General features: G+C 36.5%; 1 protein-coding gene across 3 annotated transcripts in view; it reads left to right on the top strand.

Annotated features, from left to right (window-relative positions):
• The first annotated feature begins 1,101 nt into the window (after window positions 1-1,101).
• The window catches only part of LOC121417384 (diablo homolog, mitochondrial-like), a 41,245-nt gene continuing 24,045 nt past the window's right edge, over window positions 1,102-18,301 (top strand). For all 3 annotated transcript variants that reach the window (XM_041611072.1, XM_041611073.1, XM_041611071.1), the window contains exons 1-5: window positions 1,102-1,148; window positions 9,026-9,109; window positions 11,435-11,618; window positions 14,241-14,372; window positions 16,453-16,584. In XM_041611072.1, the coding sequence (XP_041467006.1) occupies window positions 9,069-9,109; window positions 11,435-11,618; window positions 14,241-14,372; window positions 16,453-16,584 (489 nt within the window). In that variant the 5' untranslated portion in view covers window positions 1,102-1,148; window positions 9,026-9,068. The remainder of the gene's footprint in view (window positions 1,149-9,025; window positions 9,110-11,434; window positions 11,619-14,240; window positions 14,373-16,452; window positions 16,585-18,301) is intronic.

Below are 18,301 nucleotides of genomic sequence, written 5' to 3'. Positions count from 1 at the left end.
AACTGAGCCCCTAAACAAGTAGAAAGATGTATTTTCCATATTCTGAAAATGCACCCCTTAACAAGTATTGGAAACAAACGACACTCTTAGCAAGTATTCCCTGAAATGAACCCCTAAACAAGTAGAGAGATATAGCTTAGCCGGGTAATATAGGAGCGCCTTGAGCACCTAACAAGGTGGATATGTGCGCAATATAAATACCCTATATTATTATTATTATATTTTATTGTTACTAGTATGTCTCGTGTCCATCAGTTATTTACCTTTAGACGCCATTATTTTGGTGAGTACGGCCCCATCTTCACACCTCGCGCAAATCGGACTCTAAGTGTTGGGGCAAAAAGGACATCCTTTATGAAACATTTTGATTTTGTTTTATCATCCCCGCATATTTCACCCTAAACACGTATATTTTCCGAGCGAAATAGATAACCCTTTTCAATATTTTTGTGTTTTTGACACCCTTATCACGTTAAATACGTAACATGCCCTATCTTGAAAAAGATATCCTTTTTACGTGTTTTGGGGTCGCTCATGGTATCCACTCGTCAATTAAAGCCCCCCCCCCCCCCCGGATTCTAATCCTAAATCCTAATTCTATCCTACATCCACCGAGTCCTGCTTAGGCCTACTTGACAAATTAACAATTTTTCATATTCAACCCTAAAACATTCTTCTAAAATTAAAAGTTACGAACATGAATGAAACCCTTATCATTGGCATACCAGACATATATTCTTGAATGATGGAGGATTATTTTTTTCTCACATAGTACGGTATGTATTATATTGACACTAAGATATACATTACTTTGGTTTTGCAACAAATTGGTGTTTTGGGTTGTTTTATTTTCTCATTATTTTTTTCTTCACCCGGAGCTGCATTCCCATTCTCACTTTCCACCCCCCCCCCCTTTTCTTTCATTTTTCTTCTTTTCTTTTATTTTCTAATTCAACTTATTTGGATCCTCCACGATTTTTTAAAGCCTGCAGTTTTAGGCACGGAACTCGCGTGAGAATTCCGTTGTAAAAGGCCTCAATTGCATCGATGCCTCATTGGTCAGAAGTTCCACGTTTTACAAATAGCTTTCCATACATAGGTACATACAGCCGCGAAAGCAGGTGGAGTGATCGAGGTCAGGACAGGAGGTGAGATTTCAAGTTTACAATTTGGTTTTTCCCAGGGTTTTTTCACTTCACGTCTAGTTACGATAGTGTTATTGTTTGTGCGAAGCCTAAATGTCACTGTTTTATTTGCCTATCGACACATGGATAGTTGGATACCCGACTACTTACTTAGCTTTAACTTGTCGACGATCCCAATCAATTCACGACCTTTTCACGTGTCCCCATATGTTGAAAAATATGTTTGATGAGCAATGCCATGATTATGCTCTCATTCAATGAACAATGTTATTAGGCCTATATGACCTTGTTCTCTGTTGTTCGTATGATGTGGTGACCATAATTTGTGCACATTTTAGAAATAATCATGAATAGGCTTGAATTGAAACGGATATTTCAATATTCGGATAGGGGCCTACCCGACACAAAACCGGACGGCGCGGTGGACGGGTTTCCAAAAAAAATTTGGAGTACCTTTAGAATCCAATGTCATGAATCGATTACAAGAGCAACCTCCGATCCTATTCCTAATTGTTGCTGCCGTTGTGCAATGATAGCAATTTTGTCGCCCTCTACGTTACGTTCGTGAACGAATAAATAGGGAGATGGATAAAGGATAGGGGGGGGATAGCCCCGTAAGGAGTACGGGTACACGACTTGTCCAATATGGTTGATGCCCGGGGGTTGATGTATAAGAGAGTGGCAGCAATATTAGGTGTATAATGAGAGGACTTATAAAGGGAAGATTTATGAAGGGATCAATGAGGGGGCGCGTGATGGAGGACATGTGCAAAGGTATATAATCATGTTGATGATGTTTATGTTTTGGTTAAGGAATGATATACGTTGATATGTATACAGGGATACTGGGAGATTTTTATGTTATGGATATGAATACTTATACTTGGATACTATTGGATACATGGATACTTGGATACGTGGATACATGGATACTTGGATACTATTGGATACATGGATACTATTGGATACATGGATACTTGGATACTATTGGATACATGGATACTTGGATACGTGGATACGCGGATACGTGGATACTTGGATACTATTGGATACATGGATACTTGGATACGTGCATACGTGGATACGTGGATACGTGGATACTTGGATACTATTGGATACATGGATACTTGGATACTATTGGATACATGGATACTTGGATACGTGGATACGCGGATACGTGGATACGTGGATACTTGGATACTATTGGATACATGGATACTTGGATACGTGGATACGTGGATACGCGGATACGTGGATACTTGGATACTATTGGATACATGGATACTTGGATACGTGGATACGCGGATACGTGGATACTTGGATACTATTGGATACATGGATACTTGGATACGTGGATACGCGGATACGTGGATACTTGGATACTATTGGATACATGGATACTTGGATACGTGGATACGCGGATACGTGGATACTTGGATACTATTAGATACTTGGATACGTGGATACGTGGATACGCGGATACGTGGATACTTGGATACTATTGGATACATGGATACGTGGATACGCGGATACGTGGATACTTGGATACTATTGGAAACATGGATACGTGGATACTATTGGATACTTGGATACGTGGATACGCGGATAAACTGATACGTGGATACTTTGGTACTATGAAGGAACATCAAGGAGTTCCTGATACTCTAGAACATGGAAGCCACATAAAGAAGTACATGATACTAAAAGAACTTTTAGAACGAAGCATCACACACCCTAATTACCCTTTCTGCCAGATAATTTACATCGTTTTTAATTTGTATTTTTCTTGAGAGAAAGATAGAAAAGGGTATACTTTAGTGAATTGTTCCAAATTGGCTGTTCTCTTTATAGCGAAACATGTATCAATTGCCTAAGCCCATATTATTACAATTTGACCTATAAATTTTAATCCTTTTTAGAATTGATTTTATTTAATTAAGTTGATTTCAGTAAACAAAACATAAATAAACTATTTGGATTATTACAGATTTTTCAGTAAAGGCTAATATAATAACATGTACGAATATGCAGCTTATAAAAGGTGAAGTCTATACCCAAAAAATTATTGATTTGAATCAGTAGAAAAATAAGTAACAAGCCAATTTCATAAAAAAAATATGTAAAATAAGAAAGTTATGCCTTTTGAAGTTTTTGCATATATTACGCAAACCAATTACAATCATGTACAGCTCAGTGATAAGTAATAAGACACGAGCAACAGATAACAACAAAATAGTAAGAAAGGGGATATTAAGAACGATATACCACACTGAGACGTTTTGGTTATATTGAAATAACCAATCAATTTCAAAACATGTCGCATAGAGACATATTTGACATGGTTACAATTCGACGATTAATTTCACCCCGTCCTGCTTGTGATTGCAACGAGACACATCGTACAGGGCCTACATCACAATCCCTTTTTTAAACAAATTAATTTCATTCAGGGCTATGTCTTGTTGCGCTTTTATCTCGTTGTTTAAAAAGCGCTAAAGAACCAATTTTACTTAAACACTTACAGATTCGGTCATCGGATTTAAGCAGTCATTCCTACTCCCTGGGTGTATCTTAGCCATTCGTCAATGTGAATGTCTCGTTCTGATTATGAATTATCTAATATGAGTCGTTCTATTTATCATTTTTAACTTAAAACTAGAGATTTAATAGTTCAAAATTGACCTGATAATTATTTTTTGTCCGATTTTTTAAGAAAGATGTGAATAAGAAGTAAAGGAGTGAATATAAAGTTTTGTGAATGAGTTATTGCATGAATGGCATACATTGTATAATTTATTTTTTTCAAAAATTATAGAAAGAATGAACTTGATGAAGAGAAAAGGAAAAGAGGGAGAAGAGAATGAAGAAAAATAGGAATAAGAAGTAAGGGAGTGCAATAAATTTTTTGTGAATGAGATACTGCATCATTGGCATATAAATTACTTATTTTAAAAAAATTATCTTCCTACTTATACATCCAGAAGACTTTCAAAAGAGCATGGAGTACTAGAACTGCATTTGTAACAGAACATCGGCATGCAATGACGCCTTTGATATAATATTTTTTGAGCACAAATGTTTTGAGCACAAATTTGATTTGACTTTCATTGGTTGGTTATTATGTGAATGTCTCGTTCTGATTATGAATACGAATAAGTATTAGTCCTATATGACTCGTTTTATTCTTAATTCTTTATTATGAAATGTAATTTCTAATATTTCATGAATTCAGTTTATACCTAGATAAAAATTGAATAAAGTGACCGGTTTATGAAAAGACATGACCGTGTTAGCGCTATTTGAAGTGGTGAAGAGGAATGTTATCTGACTAAACTTAGTGATTCGAGTGCAAAGCGCGAATAAAAATATGTTATAGGGCCTATTGGCTTGCGATCAGAAATTTCATATTTTAATCACGTTTTGTATATACACAATCAGTCCGAAGCGCGTTTTTTGTGTGGAAATCGTATTTTGCTCCTGTGTCCCGGCGTCCCGACAAACCCTTCCCGGGACGCCTATTTGTCCCGTATTTCAGAATATTGAACAAAATGTAGTTAATACATTTAAAAGTGGCGAATTTTCATTAAATAACCAACAGCTGACGAAGCAGGGACAACAATTAAATCGATAACTGTAAACTTTTGCAAGTTCTGCGGTGATTTCTTGCTAACCTAATACATTGCAAACGAACTGGCCTCCTGCCTGTGTGTGGCAGGCTACTAGCTAGGCATGGAGGATCGAAGCAAATTCTCAATGGTGCAAAAATACAGTTTTTCCACCAAAATAATCACAAAATCGGCGGGAAATTCTTATAATTATACTATGGATTCTCAGATTAATGATTTGGAGATGTAATCGGAGGAACATGTTATTGACTTTTCATAGATCTAGTTGTTTCAGCGTTCGTTTTGAGTCTTGGTGTGCACGATGCCGCGATGTTTCATCTAATTTTTAAGTTTGACAATATTTTTCACTTTGAAATTTTATTCATTTCTAAAACATTTTATGTTTAAAATTTTGAAAATACATTAAAAAACACCAAATAAAATTATGATTTTTATTAGATGATTGGATTTTTTTGTTTACTTGAAGTTTGAACTTTCCCTTTTTCTCTATTTTATATATACCCTATCCTTTCTGCTTGCCTTTTTTGTTCCATCTATCTTTCTTTCCTAGACATTTTCTTTTCTCTCTCTCTGTCTGTTCATTTTTCTTTCTTTCCTTCTTAATCATTATACTTTTTTATTTCCTTCATTCTTTCTTTCCTTATAATTACCTTGGCATCCTTCTCTCTTCGTCTCCTGTTTCTTTTCGTTCTTTCTCTCCTTCCATTATTTTCTCTTTTTTCGTTCTTTCCTCCTAGCTTCATTCTTCCCTTCCACTCTTTATTCCTTTCTTTATTTTTCCCTTCTTATTCTTTTCCCTTATTTTCACTTTCTTTCTTTTGTTTCTTTCTTTCAAAGAATGAAGGACATTTTTCTTTCCTCCTTTTTCTCACCTTTCCCCCTTTAATTCCCTCCTTTATTTTGTCTTTCAGACATTTAGTAATCTTCCCTTCCTTCCTTTCTTTCTTTCTTTCTTTCTATATTCATTTCAAAGAATGACGGAAACCTTTTTTTATCTCTTTTATTATTTCTTTCATCCTTCTTTTATTCTAACTTTGTTATTTTTTCTGTTTTCCTTTATTTTCTTTCCTTCCCAATCATCTCTTTTCTTTCTCTCCTTCATTCTTTCGTTCACCTTCCTTCTAATTATTTATATTTTTTTCGAAAGTCTTATAATTATACTATGGATTCTCAGAAGCCCACACTTTGTGTGGGCTTCTTTGTTGATCTTATTGTCCCGTATTTCATTTTGTGAAATCTGGTCACCCTGGACTCTCCCTTCCTTTCCCCCTTTTCCACAAACATCCCAGATGCCCGGCCGTATCCTCGTATCCACGTATCCGCGTATCCTCGTATCCATGTATCATCGTATCCATGTATCCACTTATCCTACGTATCCACGTACGTATCCCAGTAGTATCCACGTATCCTCGTATCCATGTGTATCCACGTATCTTAGTATCCATGTATCCACTTCTGTCTCAAAGACTTATTAAGTATAAAGTTCTGAAAAAGTACGTCGTATCCATTGTTTTTCTCGTTTTAAAATCTAGAGATTTTTGTAATCGATTCATGACATTGGATTCTAAAGGTAAGCCAAAAATTTTACCCTGAAAATTTAATTTGTACCTATGTGAGTTATAAATTTAAGATTTTCAGTTATACTTGAGTTTTGAACCTATCCGATGATGGCAAGAGCACAATGAACAATTGTCCATATAATTTCCACACAATGATTCGGAGACCGCTGATTGGTCAATTGCGCAGATCACGTCATGATCATGTGGTCCCCAAAATAATTCCTTCGGACTGCGTGCGGAAGTATCGATAGCGATAACGATATCCAGTCACGTAATTTACCGTCACGTTGTGTATGCGTGAAATGGTCTTGGTTTGTGATCGGATCGCTCCGGTATTGATTGAAAATTATCAAAACTCTGCCATTTCATGCATATTCATGCGACGCTCTGAAACCCGGAACAACAACAACAAAACCCGGAAGTTAATTGACTTTGTGCACGTTGTGATAGACCAAGGCCCCACATTAACTTTTTTTGTTGGTGGCCCGTTTTGGCCACCAAAACCTTATAATAATTTTTGTTGGTGGCCTGTAGTTTGGTGGCCCCAAAAATATAAAGAAAACATTAGGCCTAATTAAAAATGAATAAAACAAACTTCTGAAATATCAATTCTGCAGCCACTACCACTAAGTTACTTTCATTTTGTACATCTTGTATGTAAATCGTGCTTGCTGTTATTTTTACTTTGCTTATTGATTTGTGGTAATATATATGAATTGTTCTGTCATTGTAAATATGATGAAAGAGAATAAAAGAATTATATTGTTTCCAGATTGTGTGGACTTTTTTTAAATCTCTGCATAGGCACACACTCATAATGGTAAAGTAAATAAATAGTGCATAGCAAACTCAGATAGATGTACAAAACAGTGATTTTTCCTTTCTTCCTTTTTGATCCTAAAACCTAGATTATGCAGGCCCCAAATCCAGTTTATTTTCTCTTTTCCAGCATATAGCAGGAGGAAATCACAGAAAAATATGCTGCAAAATTAGAACAATGCATAAAAGGGGGAAACAAACGAAAAGGATTTTTAGAATAGTATTTTGAAAAAAAAATAATAATAAGTAAGTGAAATAATACAAAAGCTCTAAAGGAAATGAAGAAAGAAAAAACAAGGAAAGAAAAAAAAAATTAGAGTAAAAAACAAAAGAAAATGAAAGAAAACTGAATAAGACCAAATTAATAAAAAATTGGGAAAATTATGATTATTATCATTCAGTAGAAACATATTCTTTACTCATGTATATTTAATGGGAAGGGGTATGAATACTGAATAGTTTAATCACTATAAAAAAAAGGCAAAAGTTATATCTGGAAAAAACAGTGAGAAAAGTCTTTCCCTATATTTGACAAAATGATGGAAAAATTCACATTTCATATCAATGAAATGCCTTCCCAAAGTATTTATTTCCTTAAGAGTGGATTAAGAAGTCATTCATAAACAAGAAAAAAAGAAGCTGTCTCTCGGCAGTGGCTGGATGACGTCATGTAATAATAAAAATGTACACGCCCACTAGCATTGAACGCACCGCTATAATAGAGGGCAAATTCAAGTTTTTGAGCGCTATGGCAGTAGAGGCGCCGGTCCCAAAATGTTAACATTGTTCCGTAAACAAAACAAATCATTTCTTGATAAATTGAGATTGTCCTTGTTTAAGGGGATGTTTTTTTTTCTGCACTTTCCCCTGCCGCGGGACATGGATGGCAGTAATAGGGATTGAGAGTGCTAAAAATTGATTCATTGACCTCAGTTTCCCCAGTTCACCGTCTATATTTCATGAGATGCTGTCTTCCAATAATCTTGTGAAACCTGATATGTTTACATTTATGGTGAGTCCCCCCATGTCTGCGCGATCTCCCAAGTCAGCGCACCCGTGTATCTGCGCGATTCTAGTAAAAGAAGTTACGCAACGAGCATGAACTTTACACATGCAATACATAGACGGGTATTCATAAAAAAATCCGACTCAAAATGGTGGAAAATAATGAATTCAGGGCATTTCATGTGACTGCCTCAAAATGCTGCCTTTGTCATCAAAATCCCCGAATCGTGTGCAAAGTGAATGAGTGCGCAGTCATGGGGTACCATTTTTTTTCAATCTGAAAATGACTGCCCGAGGTTTTTTCAAGGAAATCCTATATTTTCTTTCATTTTTCAATGAGAAATTTGGTATACTTACTCTTAATGATATAAGGAACATTATTAACCCAAAAAAATTTTTGAAATAAGAAGAAATTCATGTTAAATCTTAACTCAAATTGTTAGGTGCGCAGACTTGGGGCCCACCATCATACTAGCGCACTTGATCGATGTCGGTACTTGACAGGTGAATGAACTTGACAGGTGTGGATAAATCTTTGAAATCTAAGACGGTTCATGTAAAACTGGGACAATCCCAATTCACTGACTGGTGCCTCTATTGTCTGGTGAATACAAAAATTATTCCCAAGTCACTAATGAAATATAAATTGCAGAGTATGGAAATTAGTATTTTTGGTCACAAAAGTGTTATTTTAATTATTTTAAAGTTTGGGTTATGTAGTGCAGTGTCATTGGCATACCATAGTCCTACCTGTAGATTCCACACATTGAGCAAGTGAGAATATGATGTGATTGACTTTGCATTTGGCAAGTCCAACTTAAGTCAGTTTATAATGATATAGACTAATCCTGATTTTTTTTTTTTCATCCAGGTTTGATTTGAGTACAGATATAAAGGCCTACAATTGAACAACCATGTTTGCCAGGATCGGATGGAGGATTCTCCTATTACGAAAGTGAGCATTTTCTTTTTCATTAATGATTAGCTTAACGTAATGTGTACATGTAGCCGTTGTCATGGGCGGAAATCCCAGGGGGACACATGTCTCCCTAGACCAAAAGCTTCGGTCTCTGTTATGTTGGTTGTTCAGCTGAACTCCGTTGGCTTCACTCACCAAATACAGAGACCGAAGTTCTTAGCGCGATCTGTACAGGGGACTCAATGGCCATGTGTTTATGTACTTAAGATCGGACAAAACAGGGAAGTGAATTTGCGTGACAGCCGAGGTAAGTCACCGTTTTTGTCTCACCTGCATAGCAGAGTGAGACTATATGCGCCGCTTTTCCGACGGCGGCGGCGTCAACATCAAATCTTAACCTGAGGTTAAGTTTTTGAAATGACATAATAACTTAGAAAGTATATGGACCTAGTTCATGAAACTTGGCCATAAGGTTAATCAAGTATTACTGAACATCCTATTAGAGTTTCATGTCACATGACCAAGGTCAAAGGTCATTTAGGGTCAATGAACTTAGACCATGTTGGAGGAATCAACATCGAAATCTTAACCTGAGGTTAAGTTTTTGAAATGTCATCATAACTTAGAAAATATATGGACCTAGTTCATGAAACTTGGACATAAGGTTAATCAAGTATCACTGAACATCCTGCGTGAGTTTCACGTCACATGACCAAGGTCAAAGGTCATTTAGGGTCAATGAACTTTGGCCGAATTGGGGATTTCTGTTGAATTCCCATCATAACTTTGAAAGTTTATGGATCTGATTCATGAAACTTGGACATAATAGTAACCAAGCATCACTGAATATTTTGTGCAAGTTTCAGGTCTCATGATTGAGGTCAAAGGTCATTTAGGGTCAATGAACTTTGGCCGAATCAGGGGTATCTGTTGAATTACCATCATAATTTTGAAAGTTTATTGGTCTAGTTCATTAAACTTGGACATTAGAGTAATCAAGTATCACTGAACATCCTGTGCGCGTTTCAGGTCACATGACCAAGGTCAAAGGTCAATGAACTTTGGCCGAATTGGGATTATCTGTTGAATTACCATCATAACTTTGAAAGTTTATGGATCTGATTCATGAAACTTGTACATAAGAGTAATCAAGTATCACTGAACATCCTGTGTGAGTTTCAGGTCACATGATCAAGGTCAAAGGTCATGTAAGTTCAATGAACTTTGGCCATGTTGGGGTTTTTTGTTGAATTACCATCATATCTTTGTAAGTTTATTGGTCTAGTTCATAAAAAGTGGACATAAGAGTAACCATGTATCACTAAACATCTTGTGCGAGTTAGAGTAGTTTTCAAAGTCAGCACAGCTGCTATATTGAACCGCGTGATGCAGGTGAGACGGCCAGAGGCATTCCACTTGTTGTTCCTTTTAACTTGATTTTTCTCCGTTTTTTTGGCAATTAATGCCAAGAGGGAATATTAATTTGCATTTTGGTCGCGTTAATTTTCAATTTTTTTATTCATTAAAGACAAAAATTGAAAAGCCCCGACGGGGGGATTTTGCATTGCAAGTCCCCTAATGGTGGCTGCACGATAGCGAGCCGTCTGTACTTTGTGTATGAGGAGTAAAAAAAAAAGGTTAAAAAACTCCTCGAAACAGACGGCTGCCAGCTGTCTAATCTCTCCCCTGCTATTTTTTGTCTTTTTATGATGGAAATACATCATCCAAATTTGAAATAAAACATGTAGACGTAGTTTGGACGAGATGACCTTGCTTTTTTGGTGATAACGTTTTTTTTTTGCTTGTCAAATTTTCCAGCCCTTGCTTGGTCCCCCTCTGGGGAGAGATTTCCGCCTATGGCTGTCAGAGGACTCTTAGGTAGGACAACAAAATTTTTAAAGGCAAAGCTCTTAGAATTGTCATGAAAATACAAGATGAGCCAAGTCCTAAAACATGACTATTTCTTCAAAAGCTACAGAAATTCCTTGTAACTTTTGAAAAAGTAGCAAAATAGATCATGTTTATGTGCCAAACAATACAGTGTATATAGAAAAAAATCCTACCTTGCTGCGCTGTATGTTGCATGGATGAGCGCATGCGCGCATTACACATATTTCGTGCGTAAACATAGCCGCTTGCCAGCAAATCCATGAAAATCTATGAACTTTGTCATGCAAGCCTATATCTATGGCTTCAGTATACATTGAGCGATGCCCAGCGCAGGTCTAATACAGCCACACATTGAAACTTCAACAATTCAAGTTTCGAAAATGATCCATAAATTTGGACTTATTCGAATGCAAAATTCATAAAATAAAAAAATTCAGTTTTTAAATGAATATTTTTTTCTTATAATTACAGGAAAATAACATTCTGCGTGTATCAGAATGCATGCCACCGATGGAAGCATGGACTCGCATCTTCACAAGATACATCACTCCAGTTCATTTACAGAGTGTTCAGACGAGCAGGACTTGTAGGATTGGGAGGATTGTGTGCTCTTCCTGTTCACAATGTAAAGGAGGATGGTGTGAAAGGATTGCCTGTGAGTATGGCAAAATCTGCATCCTTCAGTGATTCATTCACACAAGAATTAATGAAAAATTTTTTTTTTACTTTTCTTGCCCTTCGTCTTTTTTATTAAAGGGAGTGTTGCAAAGTACCATGGATACTGTCAACACAGTGAGATACGCTATTTCGACAAGTTCACATAATGGCAAGATCACTTGTGAACGGCTACACCAACACAAACAATAAGTTGCCCAAAATAAATTTTGAGATTTTTCTTAGTTTGAAATCACATCCTCAGCTTTAAAACCGGCATGTTGCAGACCTTCATTTTTGAGGAGCGCGATCGCGCTGGCGCTCCATAAAAAAAATAAGGAGAGCAAAAAATCGCACTCCTCAAAAAAAAAAAAATTTAAAAAATTTCACATTTCACATCTTTAAATCCATGAAATGGCCTTTATTTTTCCATAATTCCTTGAAATTACTTTGATTTAGTTGAAATCTATCAGAAAAAGTAAGAATATTCATCTCTTTCCCGACTCTGATTTTAATTTAATCTCGGTAAATATTGCAGTCCCATGTAGTCCCATATGTAGATTTTCATGGCAACACCATGGAAGTCTACATGTGGGACTACAATATGTACCGAGGTAAGTTCAAATCAGAGTCGGGAAAGTGGTGAATATTCTTCATCTTTCTGATAGTTTCCAACTAAATCAGAGTAATTTCAAGGAATTACGGAAAAAAGAAGGCCATTTCATGGATTTAAAGATGGAAAATGTGAAATTTTAGCAATTTTTTTTTCTTTTTTTTTAGCAGGAGCACGTACGACATCTTGTAAACGTATTGACGTGACCCAGGCCTAGTTTCACCACAGATTGATTAATATCTAACACAGCTATTACATATATACAATGTTAAGAAAAATCTACAATTTATCATACATGTATTGTAATGAATTGATTTGAGCTCCTCACGGAGAGCGATTCTGAGGAGCTCAATTGAGCTCCTCAAAAAAATAAGGAGAGCGATTTATTGAGCTCCACAAAATTATAAACGTGAAGGACTGATGTTTGCTCAGTTGATCAGGAGTTCAAACCCCGTCCGCGTCAGACCAAAAGACGTCAATAGATAGGAGTTGCTGCTACCCTGTTTGACATTCGATGATTAAAGCGATAGAGCCTCGTCGATCTGGTGCTGCACAGTGGCTGCCGGGCCCACGATCAATTGGGCAAAACAAACTTTTTGAATATTTCAGTTCATGTCTATTTTGAACATTAAAATCTGAACTGGACTTAAAATGATATATAATTTGTCAAACTTCATCAACAATAACTCACTGAAATACTTGATTGAATGCAGAGAAGAGCTTCAGATAGGAGAAATCAGCGTTTGAAGATCGGGTTAGCTCAACCATGAAATGTGCACAATGCAATTTCATTGAATCTTCCAAGCTGTCTGCAAAAACTTGTGTCAAAGAAACTCTTGTATCTTGTTTTCTATTCAACTTTACAACTTGAAGATTTTTCAGTATGAAGATGAAAGAATTCTCCTTCAGACAAGCTAACTTTTTTAGTTTTTTCTTTTTAAGACAAAACTAAAAATTTACTGTTATGGGTATTACAAAAAACACACCAACCGGTGTGTTGGCTCAGTTGGTAGAGTGTCCGTCTCACAACCGGGAGGTCGGGGGTTCAAACCCGGCCGCGTCAGACCAAAAGACGTTAAAAGATGGGAGTTGCTGCTACCCTGTTTGGCGTTAAAAGGGATAGAGCCTCGTCGATCTGGCGCTGCACGGTGGCTGCCGGGCCCACGATCAATTGGGCAAAGCAAATTTTCGTAGTATTTCATTTCATGTCTATTTCGAACAATAAATTATGGATTTTCATTTTCATTTTTTTCATTTTTTCATTCCCTGGCGACTTATTGGTGGTTGTTGCACTGATGTCAACCTCAATGGCCCGAATTCACAGAGGTGGTCTTGAAAACCCACGGTTGAGTCCATGGTTTATTGCAGATTTCCTGTATAAAATATGCTTAATTTAGCTCGTATGGGGCACGTGTATAAAAAATGTCCAATGCTGATGCGCGATGTTGCCACATTGCGCCAAATTGATGCCTGATTCGCCATTTCATTCATGAGTCCACTGTTTGAAGAGTGGACTCATGTTATAATCTGGTATCAGCCAATCAAAATGAAGGATTACAGTAGCTTTTAACTGTACTTGCAAATTTGTTATTACTACAAGTTTTATGAAACATGCCCCAGATGAATTTTGACAGGGTGTCTTGGATAATTTTTGTCTCAATGGCCTGTAATCTGAAGTCAAGTTTAACTTAGTCCATTGTCTATCTCTGTGCTAAATTATGGGAAGCCAAAAGTGTCAAAATTTTTATTAATTTGTATGTTTTGTATGTTTACTGTGCCCTTACCTGATTCATCGATGGTGAAGATGATCATCTATTTATACTTCCTAGACAATAATGAATGATTTGAGAGCCAAATGAGCTGAAATATGATATTTCTACTGTTAGTGATTTATGTACATGTAACATTTTGCTATCCATACTTAAACCACAACTTTAAACCTGAGTTGAAGTTAAACCCGACTTCGGAATACGGGCCAATATGTTCTTATTTTCATATTACTTCTTCTAGAAAGTTAACCCTGATGCTCTGACCAGTACTACCCTTATCAAGAATGCTGCGGCCATGACGGTCGATTCTGCTTCTGCACTTCTAACCCAGACGTTTGTAGCTGTCATCGACAAGTACAAGGAACTTGCTAAGGTACAAAACATTCATTTAGCAGGTGCTTCATTTCTATGAAAGTATTTCTGATTCAAAAGTGCGGGCGTGCCCATTTCACTCAAATCATCAAACTTGACGTGTCCTGCAGAGTTCTCCAGCCCATCAGGGAAAATTGTTTTACTTTTTTTCCGGTCAGGAAAAAAATCAAGGGAATTTTTATCAGCCTAAAGGTAGAAAGCTCGCTAGTCATACTGTTATATTTTTCTTGCATCAAAACAACATCTATTAAATGACTGGTTATGGTGGTACTAATTAGTTTTACACTATTATTTTTATACTGAAAATACATGTAATTCACTGCAACAGCTTAGTAAATGTGAGAAACTAGGAATGGGTTTAAATAATTATTAGGCAATTTTTAAACTTCAGAGAAAAATCAGGGAATTTTGTTTTCTTGAAAAGCTGGGAACCCTTGTCCTAGCGGGAAAATTGTCCTTCCGATTGCGTTGAAAGGAAATTATGTGAGCATGGGCCACGTCAGATTCTCAGAATTCAACAGATTTCAAGACGGTGTGATTTAATTTCAATTTAATTTTGATTTCGGTTATTTGACACAGATTGACCCTGCAGCAAAAATAGTTCAGTTCGCAATATGTCGTTGTAGCAGCAACGACTTCTGTTTATGGGAAAGGTGTCCTATTTGTGTATGAAACCGTTTCAAATCAAATAAATGAAAATAAATTATAACACGGACCTGTCTTAAAGGGGAAGTTCACCCTGAAGAAAACTTTGTTGTAAAAATAGCAGAAAAAATAGTAAAAAATATTGGTGAAGGTTTGAGGAAGATCCGTTAAAGAGTAAGAAAGTTATTAGAGTTCAAAATTTTGGATTTGTGACATCATAAACGAGCAGCTGTTCCATGTGTTATGTAATATAAAATTCATGAATTTCAAATTTTGTATGGTTCCTGATGACTTAATTTTGTTTTCTATTCATGATCGGGTGTGAAATGATTTGTCTATTGATATACAAAAGGTACAGTGAAAACCATTCTCAATTTTCTGAAAAAATTACATCTCATTGATTTTTTACCATTCGCTACGTAGGAATGCTGCTCGCATATGATGTCACAGATCAAATAATTGAAATTCTAATACCTTTTTAATTATTTGATGAATTTTTCTCAAACCTTCTGCAATATTTTTTATTATTTTTTCTGCTATTTTTACAATAAACTTTTTCTTAGGGTGAACTTCCCCTTTAAAAAGAGATGCAATTGATCCAATCGACCAAAACCATGGAAAGCCAGCAATACTAACATCTAAAATGCACATCTAGTTAAAAAAAAATTCTAGATACGACATACTCTTGCATTCAATGTCATCTTGAAAATTCAGTGTGTGCTTCCTCTTAAAGGACATTGTGCAAATTTCCCGTGGGAAAAATCATGACATTGATGGATTTACATCTGGTTGAGGTTAATTGGATCAATCACACGACAGGTGGGTGTTTCATAAAGCTCTTCATAAGTGACGAATGACCTTACGCATGACTGGTGATTCTTTCTTGTGCTATGTGATATCCCTATGTAATTGATTTATGACCTAAGACCATGTTCCAGTCGTGCGTATAGTTGTGCGTAACTTTACAAACAGATTCATGAAACCCCCACCAGGGGGCCATTTCATAAAGCTGTTCGTACATGTAAGTTAAGAACGACTGGTGAACCTTTCTTACGCGCTTAACCATCGCCAATGAATATACCATTTACCACAAGAAAGGATCACCAGTTCTTAAATTCGCTTGTAACTTACGAACAGCTTTATGAAACACCCACCAGGGGTCTGTTTCATAAAGCTGTTCGTAAGTTAGAGCGACTTTAAGAACGACTGGTGATCTTTTCTTGTGGTAAATGATGTTCACCAATAATTGTAGGTGATTATTTAGCACGTAAGAAAGGATCACCAGTCGTTCTTAAATTCGCTTGTAACTTACGAACAGCTTTATGAAACACCCACCAGGACCAAGAAATTTGCAGTTGATTGCAAATGTTTTCTTGCAACATCTTGGTAAAATATTGGAATCCTCTATTTTTTTTATGTTTCTCATTGTCGTATAGGATATTGAACTTCTGATGGATAGAGTTCAGAAGCATCGGCAAGCTGAGAAGCTTGGCTACCATTCTGAAGAACTGTGGGAAGAGGTCATCGAGGCACGGGTCAACATCGATGATCGCAGGCATGAGCTACAGGTATTTGCTTATACCTCTTTCTACGTTAGGTAGCCCTTATTCTGAAGTCCGGTCTAACTCTGCTAAAATTATGGAAAGCCAAAAATGTCAAAGTTTACTTACATTGTATACTTCTTATGTTAACTTAGACAAGAATAACTGCCGTTTCTGGGGATTTTCTTAACATTTCTGACATTTCACTATGTATTGGTGAGTGGAGCCAATGTAGTTCAGCGGAGCAACCAAAATACAGAGACTGAAGCTTTTGGTCTGTTTACTGTGCTCTTTCCAAAGTTGTGTATGGCGAGAAAGCTATCTTGGTTGTCCTTCTGAAGCAGTTAAGAATGATTTGAGAGAAAAGCTGATTGATTGATATTATACTTTGGGAGATTTTAGCCATTATTCTATCCATAGTTAACTTGACTTGGGGGGGGGGGGCTGATTCATCCCCCCCTCAACATTTTTCGTGATAAATCCACTGCTCAATTTTCTTTCTTGGGGGCGCACGTGGCTTGCTGACTTTTTACTGGTACAGGGTTCCATAATTGCTCAAAAAAGTGAATTTGTGTACAAAAGCCTATGTACATTTTCTAATAAGATAAACACAGAATTATCTTCTTTGAGGTCAATATAATATTAAATTTGTGAATGATTACAAGTCTTAAAAAGATTACGTTCTAATTGGTTACAATCAATAGCCAGTATGAAGATTGCTATGATTTCATTATGGTTCTGAAACAAATTCGCTTTTATACCTTTGGTATTCATATCGTCGCACGCACCACGAACTGTCCTCTCTGCGCACTTTGATGCGAAAGTTACTTTTGCAGAAAATGCATTTAAAGAAAAGTTTTTTTTCAAACCAGCAATAAGCGCACCTACAAGGAGAGCAAATTATTTACCAGTGTCTTTGTTAAAAAGTTCAGGTTCCAAAGTTTCATCCCGTATCTTTATATTTTCTTGAAGTCAATTATTTACGCCACAGTGGGCAACGTAACAGAGAGGACGGTTCGTGGAATAGATACAGTGCGCTTAACTTTCGCATCGAAGTGCGCAGAGAGAACGGTTTGTGGTGCGTGCGACGATATGGTTTATCATCAATTGATCTAATGCCAATTCGTCCAATTACCAACTCATCTACTATCATTTAGTCAACCACCAGCTCATCTTCTCTATCCATATGGATTAATTGCCATTTCATCCACTCACCATTTCTTCACAAATAACCAGTTGGTCCACATACCATTTGGTCTAATTGGACTCGATGTTAATTGGACGAAATGAATGAAAAGAAAATGGGTATTAGATCAGCTGGTTATGAGATGAAATTGCCATATACGATCCGGTGAATAGACGGAGTGATTATTGGACCAATTGATAATTGGACCAAACGGTTGTTAGACGAATGGCATAAGACTAAAGGAAGGTAGACCAAGTGCAGGGTGGACGTATTAGTAATAGACGAATTGGCAATTTACCCAAGTCATAACAATTCAGAACAGGGACTCATTTGTTCCATGATCAAATCATCTCATCAAAGTGGTCTTAGTTAAACCTGACTTCAGAATACAGTCCTAAGAATTTGATTTCATTGACTTGATAATGAATTTGAATGAATTAGGCCTCCCCTTATCCGGATCTCTCTATTATCCGGACGCACACTTGCCGAGATTTTTTTTTTTTCAAATTCAATCAAGGACGTGAGGAAGTGAGATTTCAATTTGAACTCCATCTTTAA

Source organism: Lytechinus variegatus, chromosome 6, assembly GCF_018143015.1.
Source record: "Lytechinus variegatus isolate NC3 chromosome 6, Lvar_3.0, whole genome shotgun sequence".
Lineage (NCBI taxonomy): Eukaryota > Metazoa > Echinodermata > Echinoidea > Temnopleuroida > Toxopneustidae > Lytechinus > Lytechinus variegatus.
The sequence above is the reverse complement of the archived record's forward strand: the minus strand, read 5'-3'. Positions and strand labels throughout refer to the sequence as shown.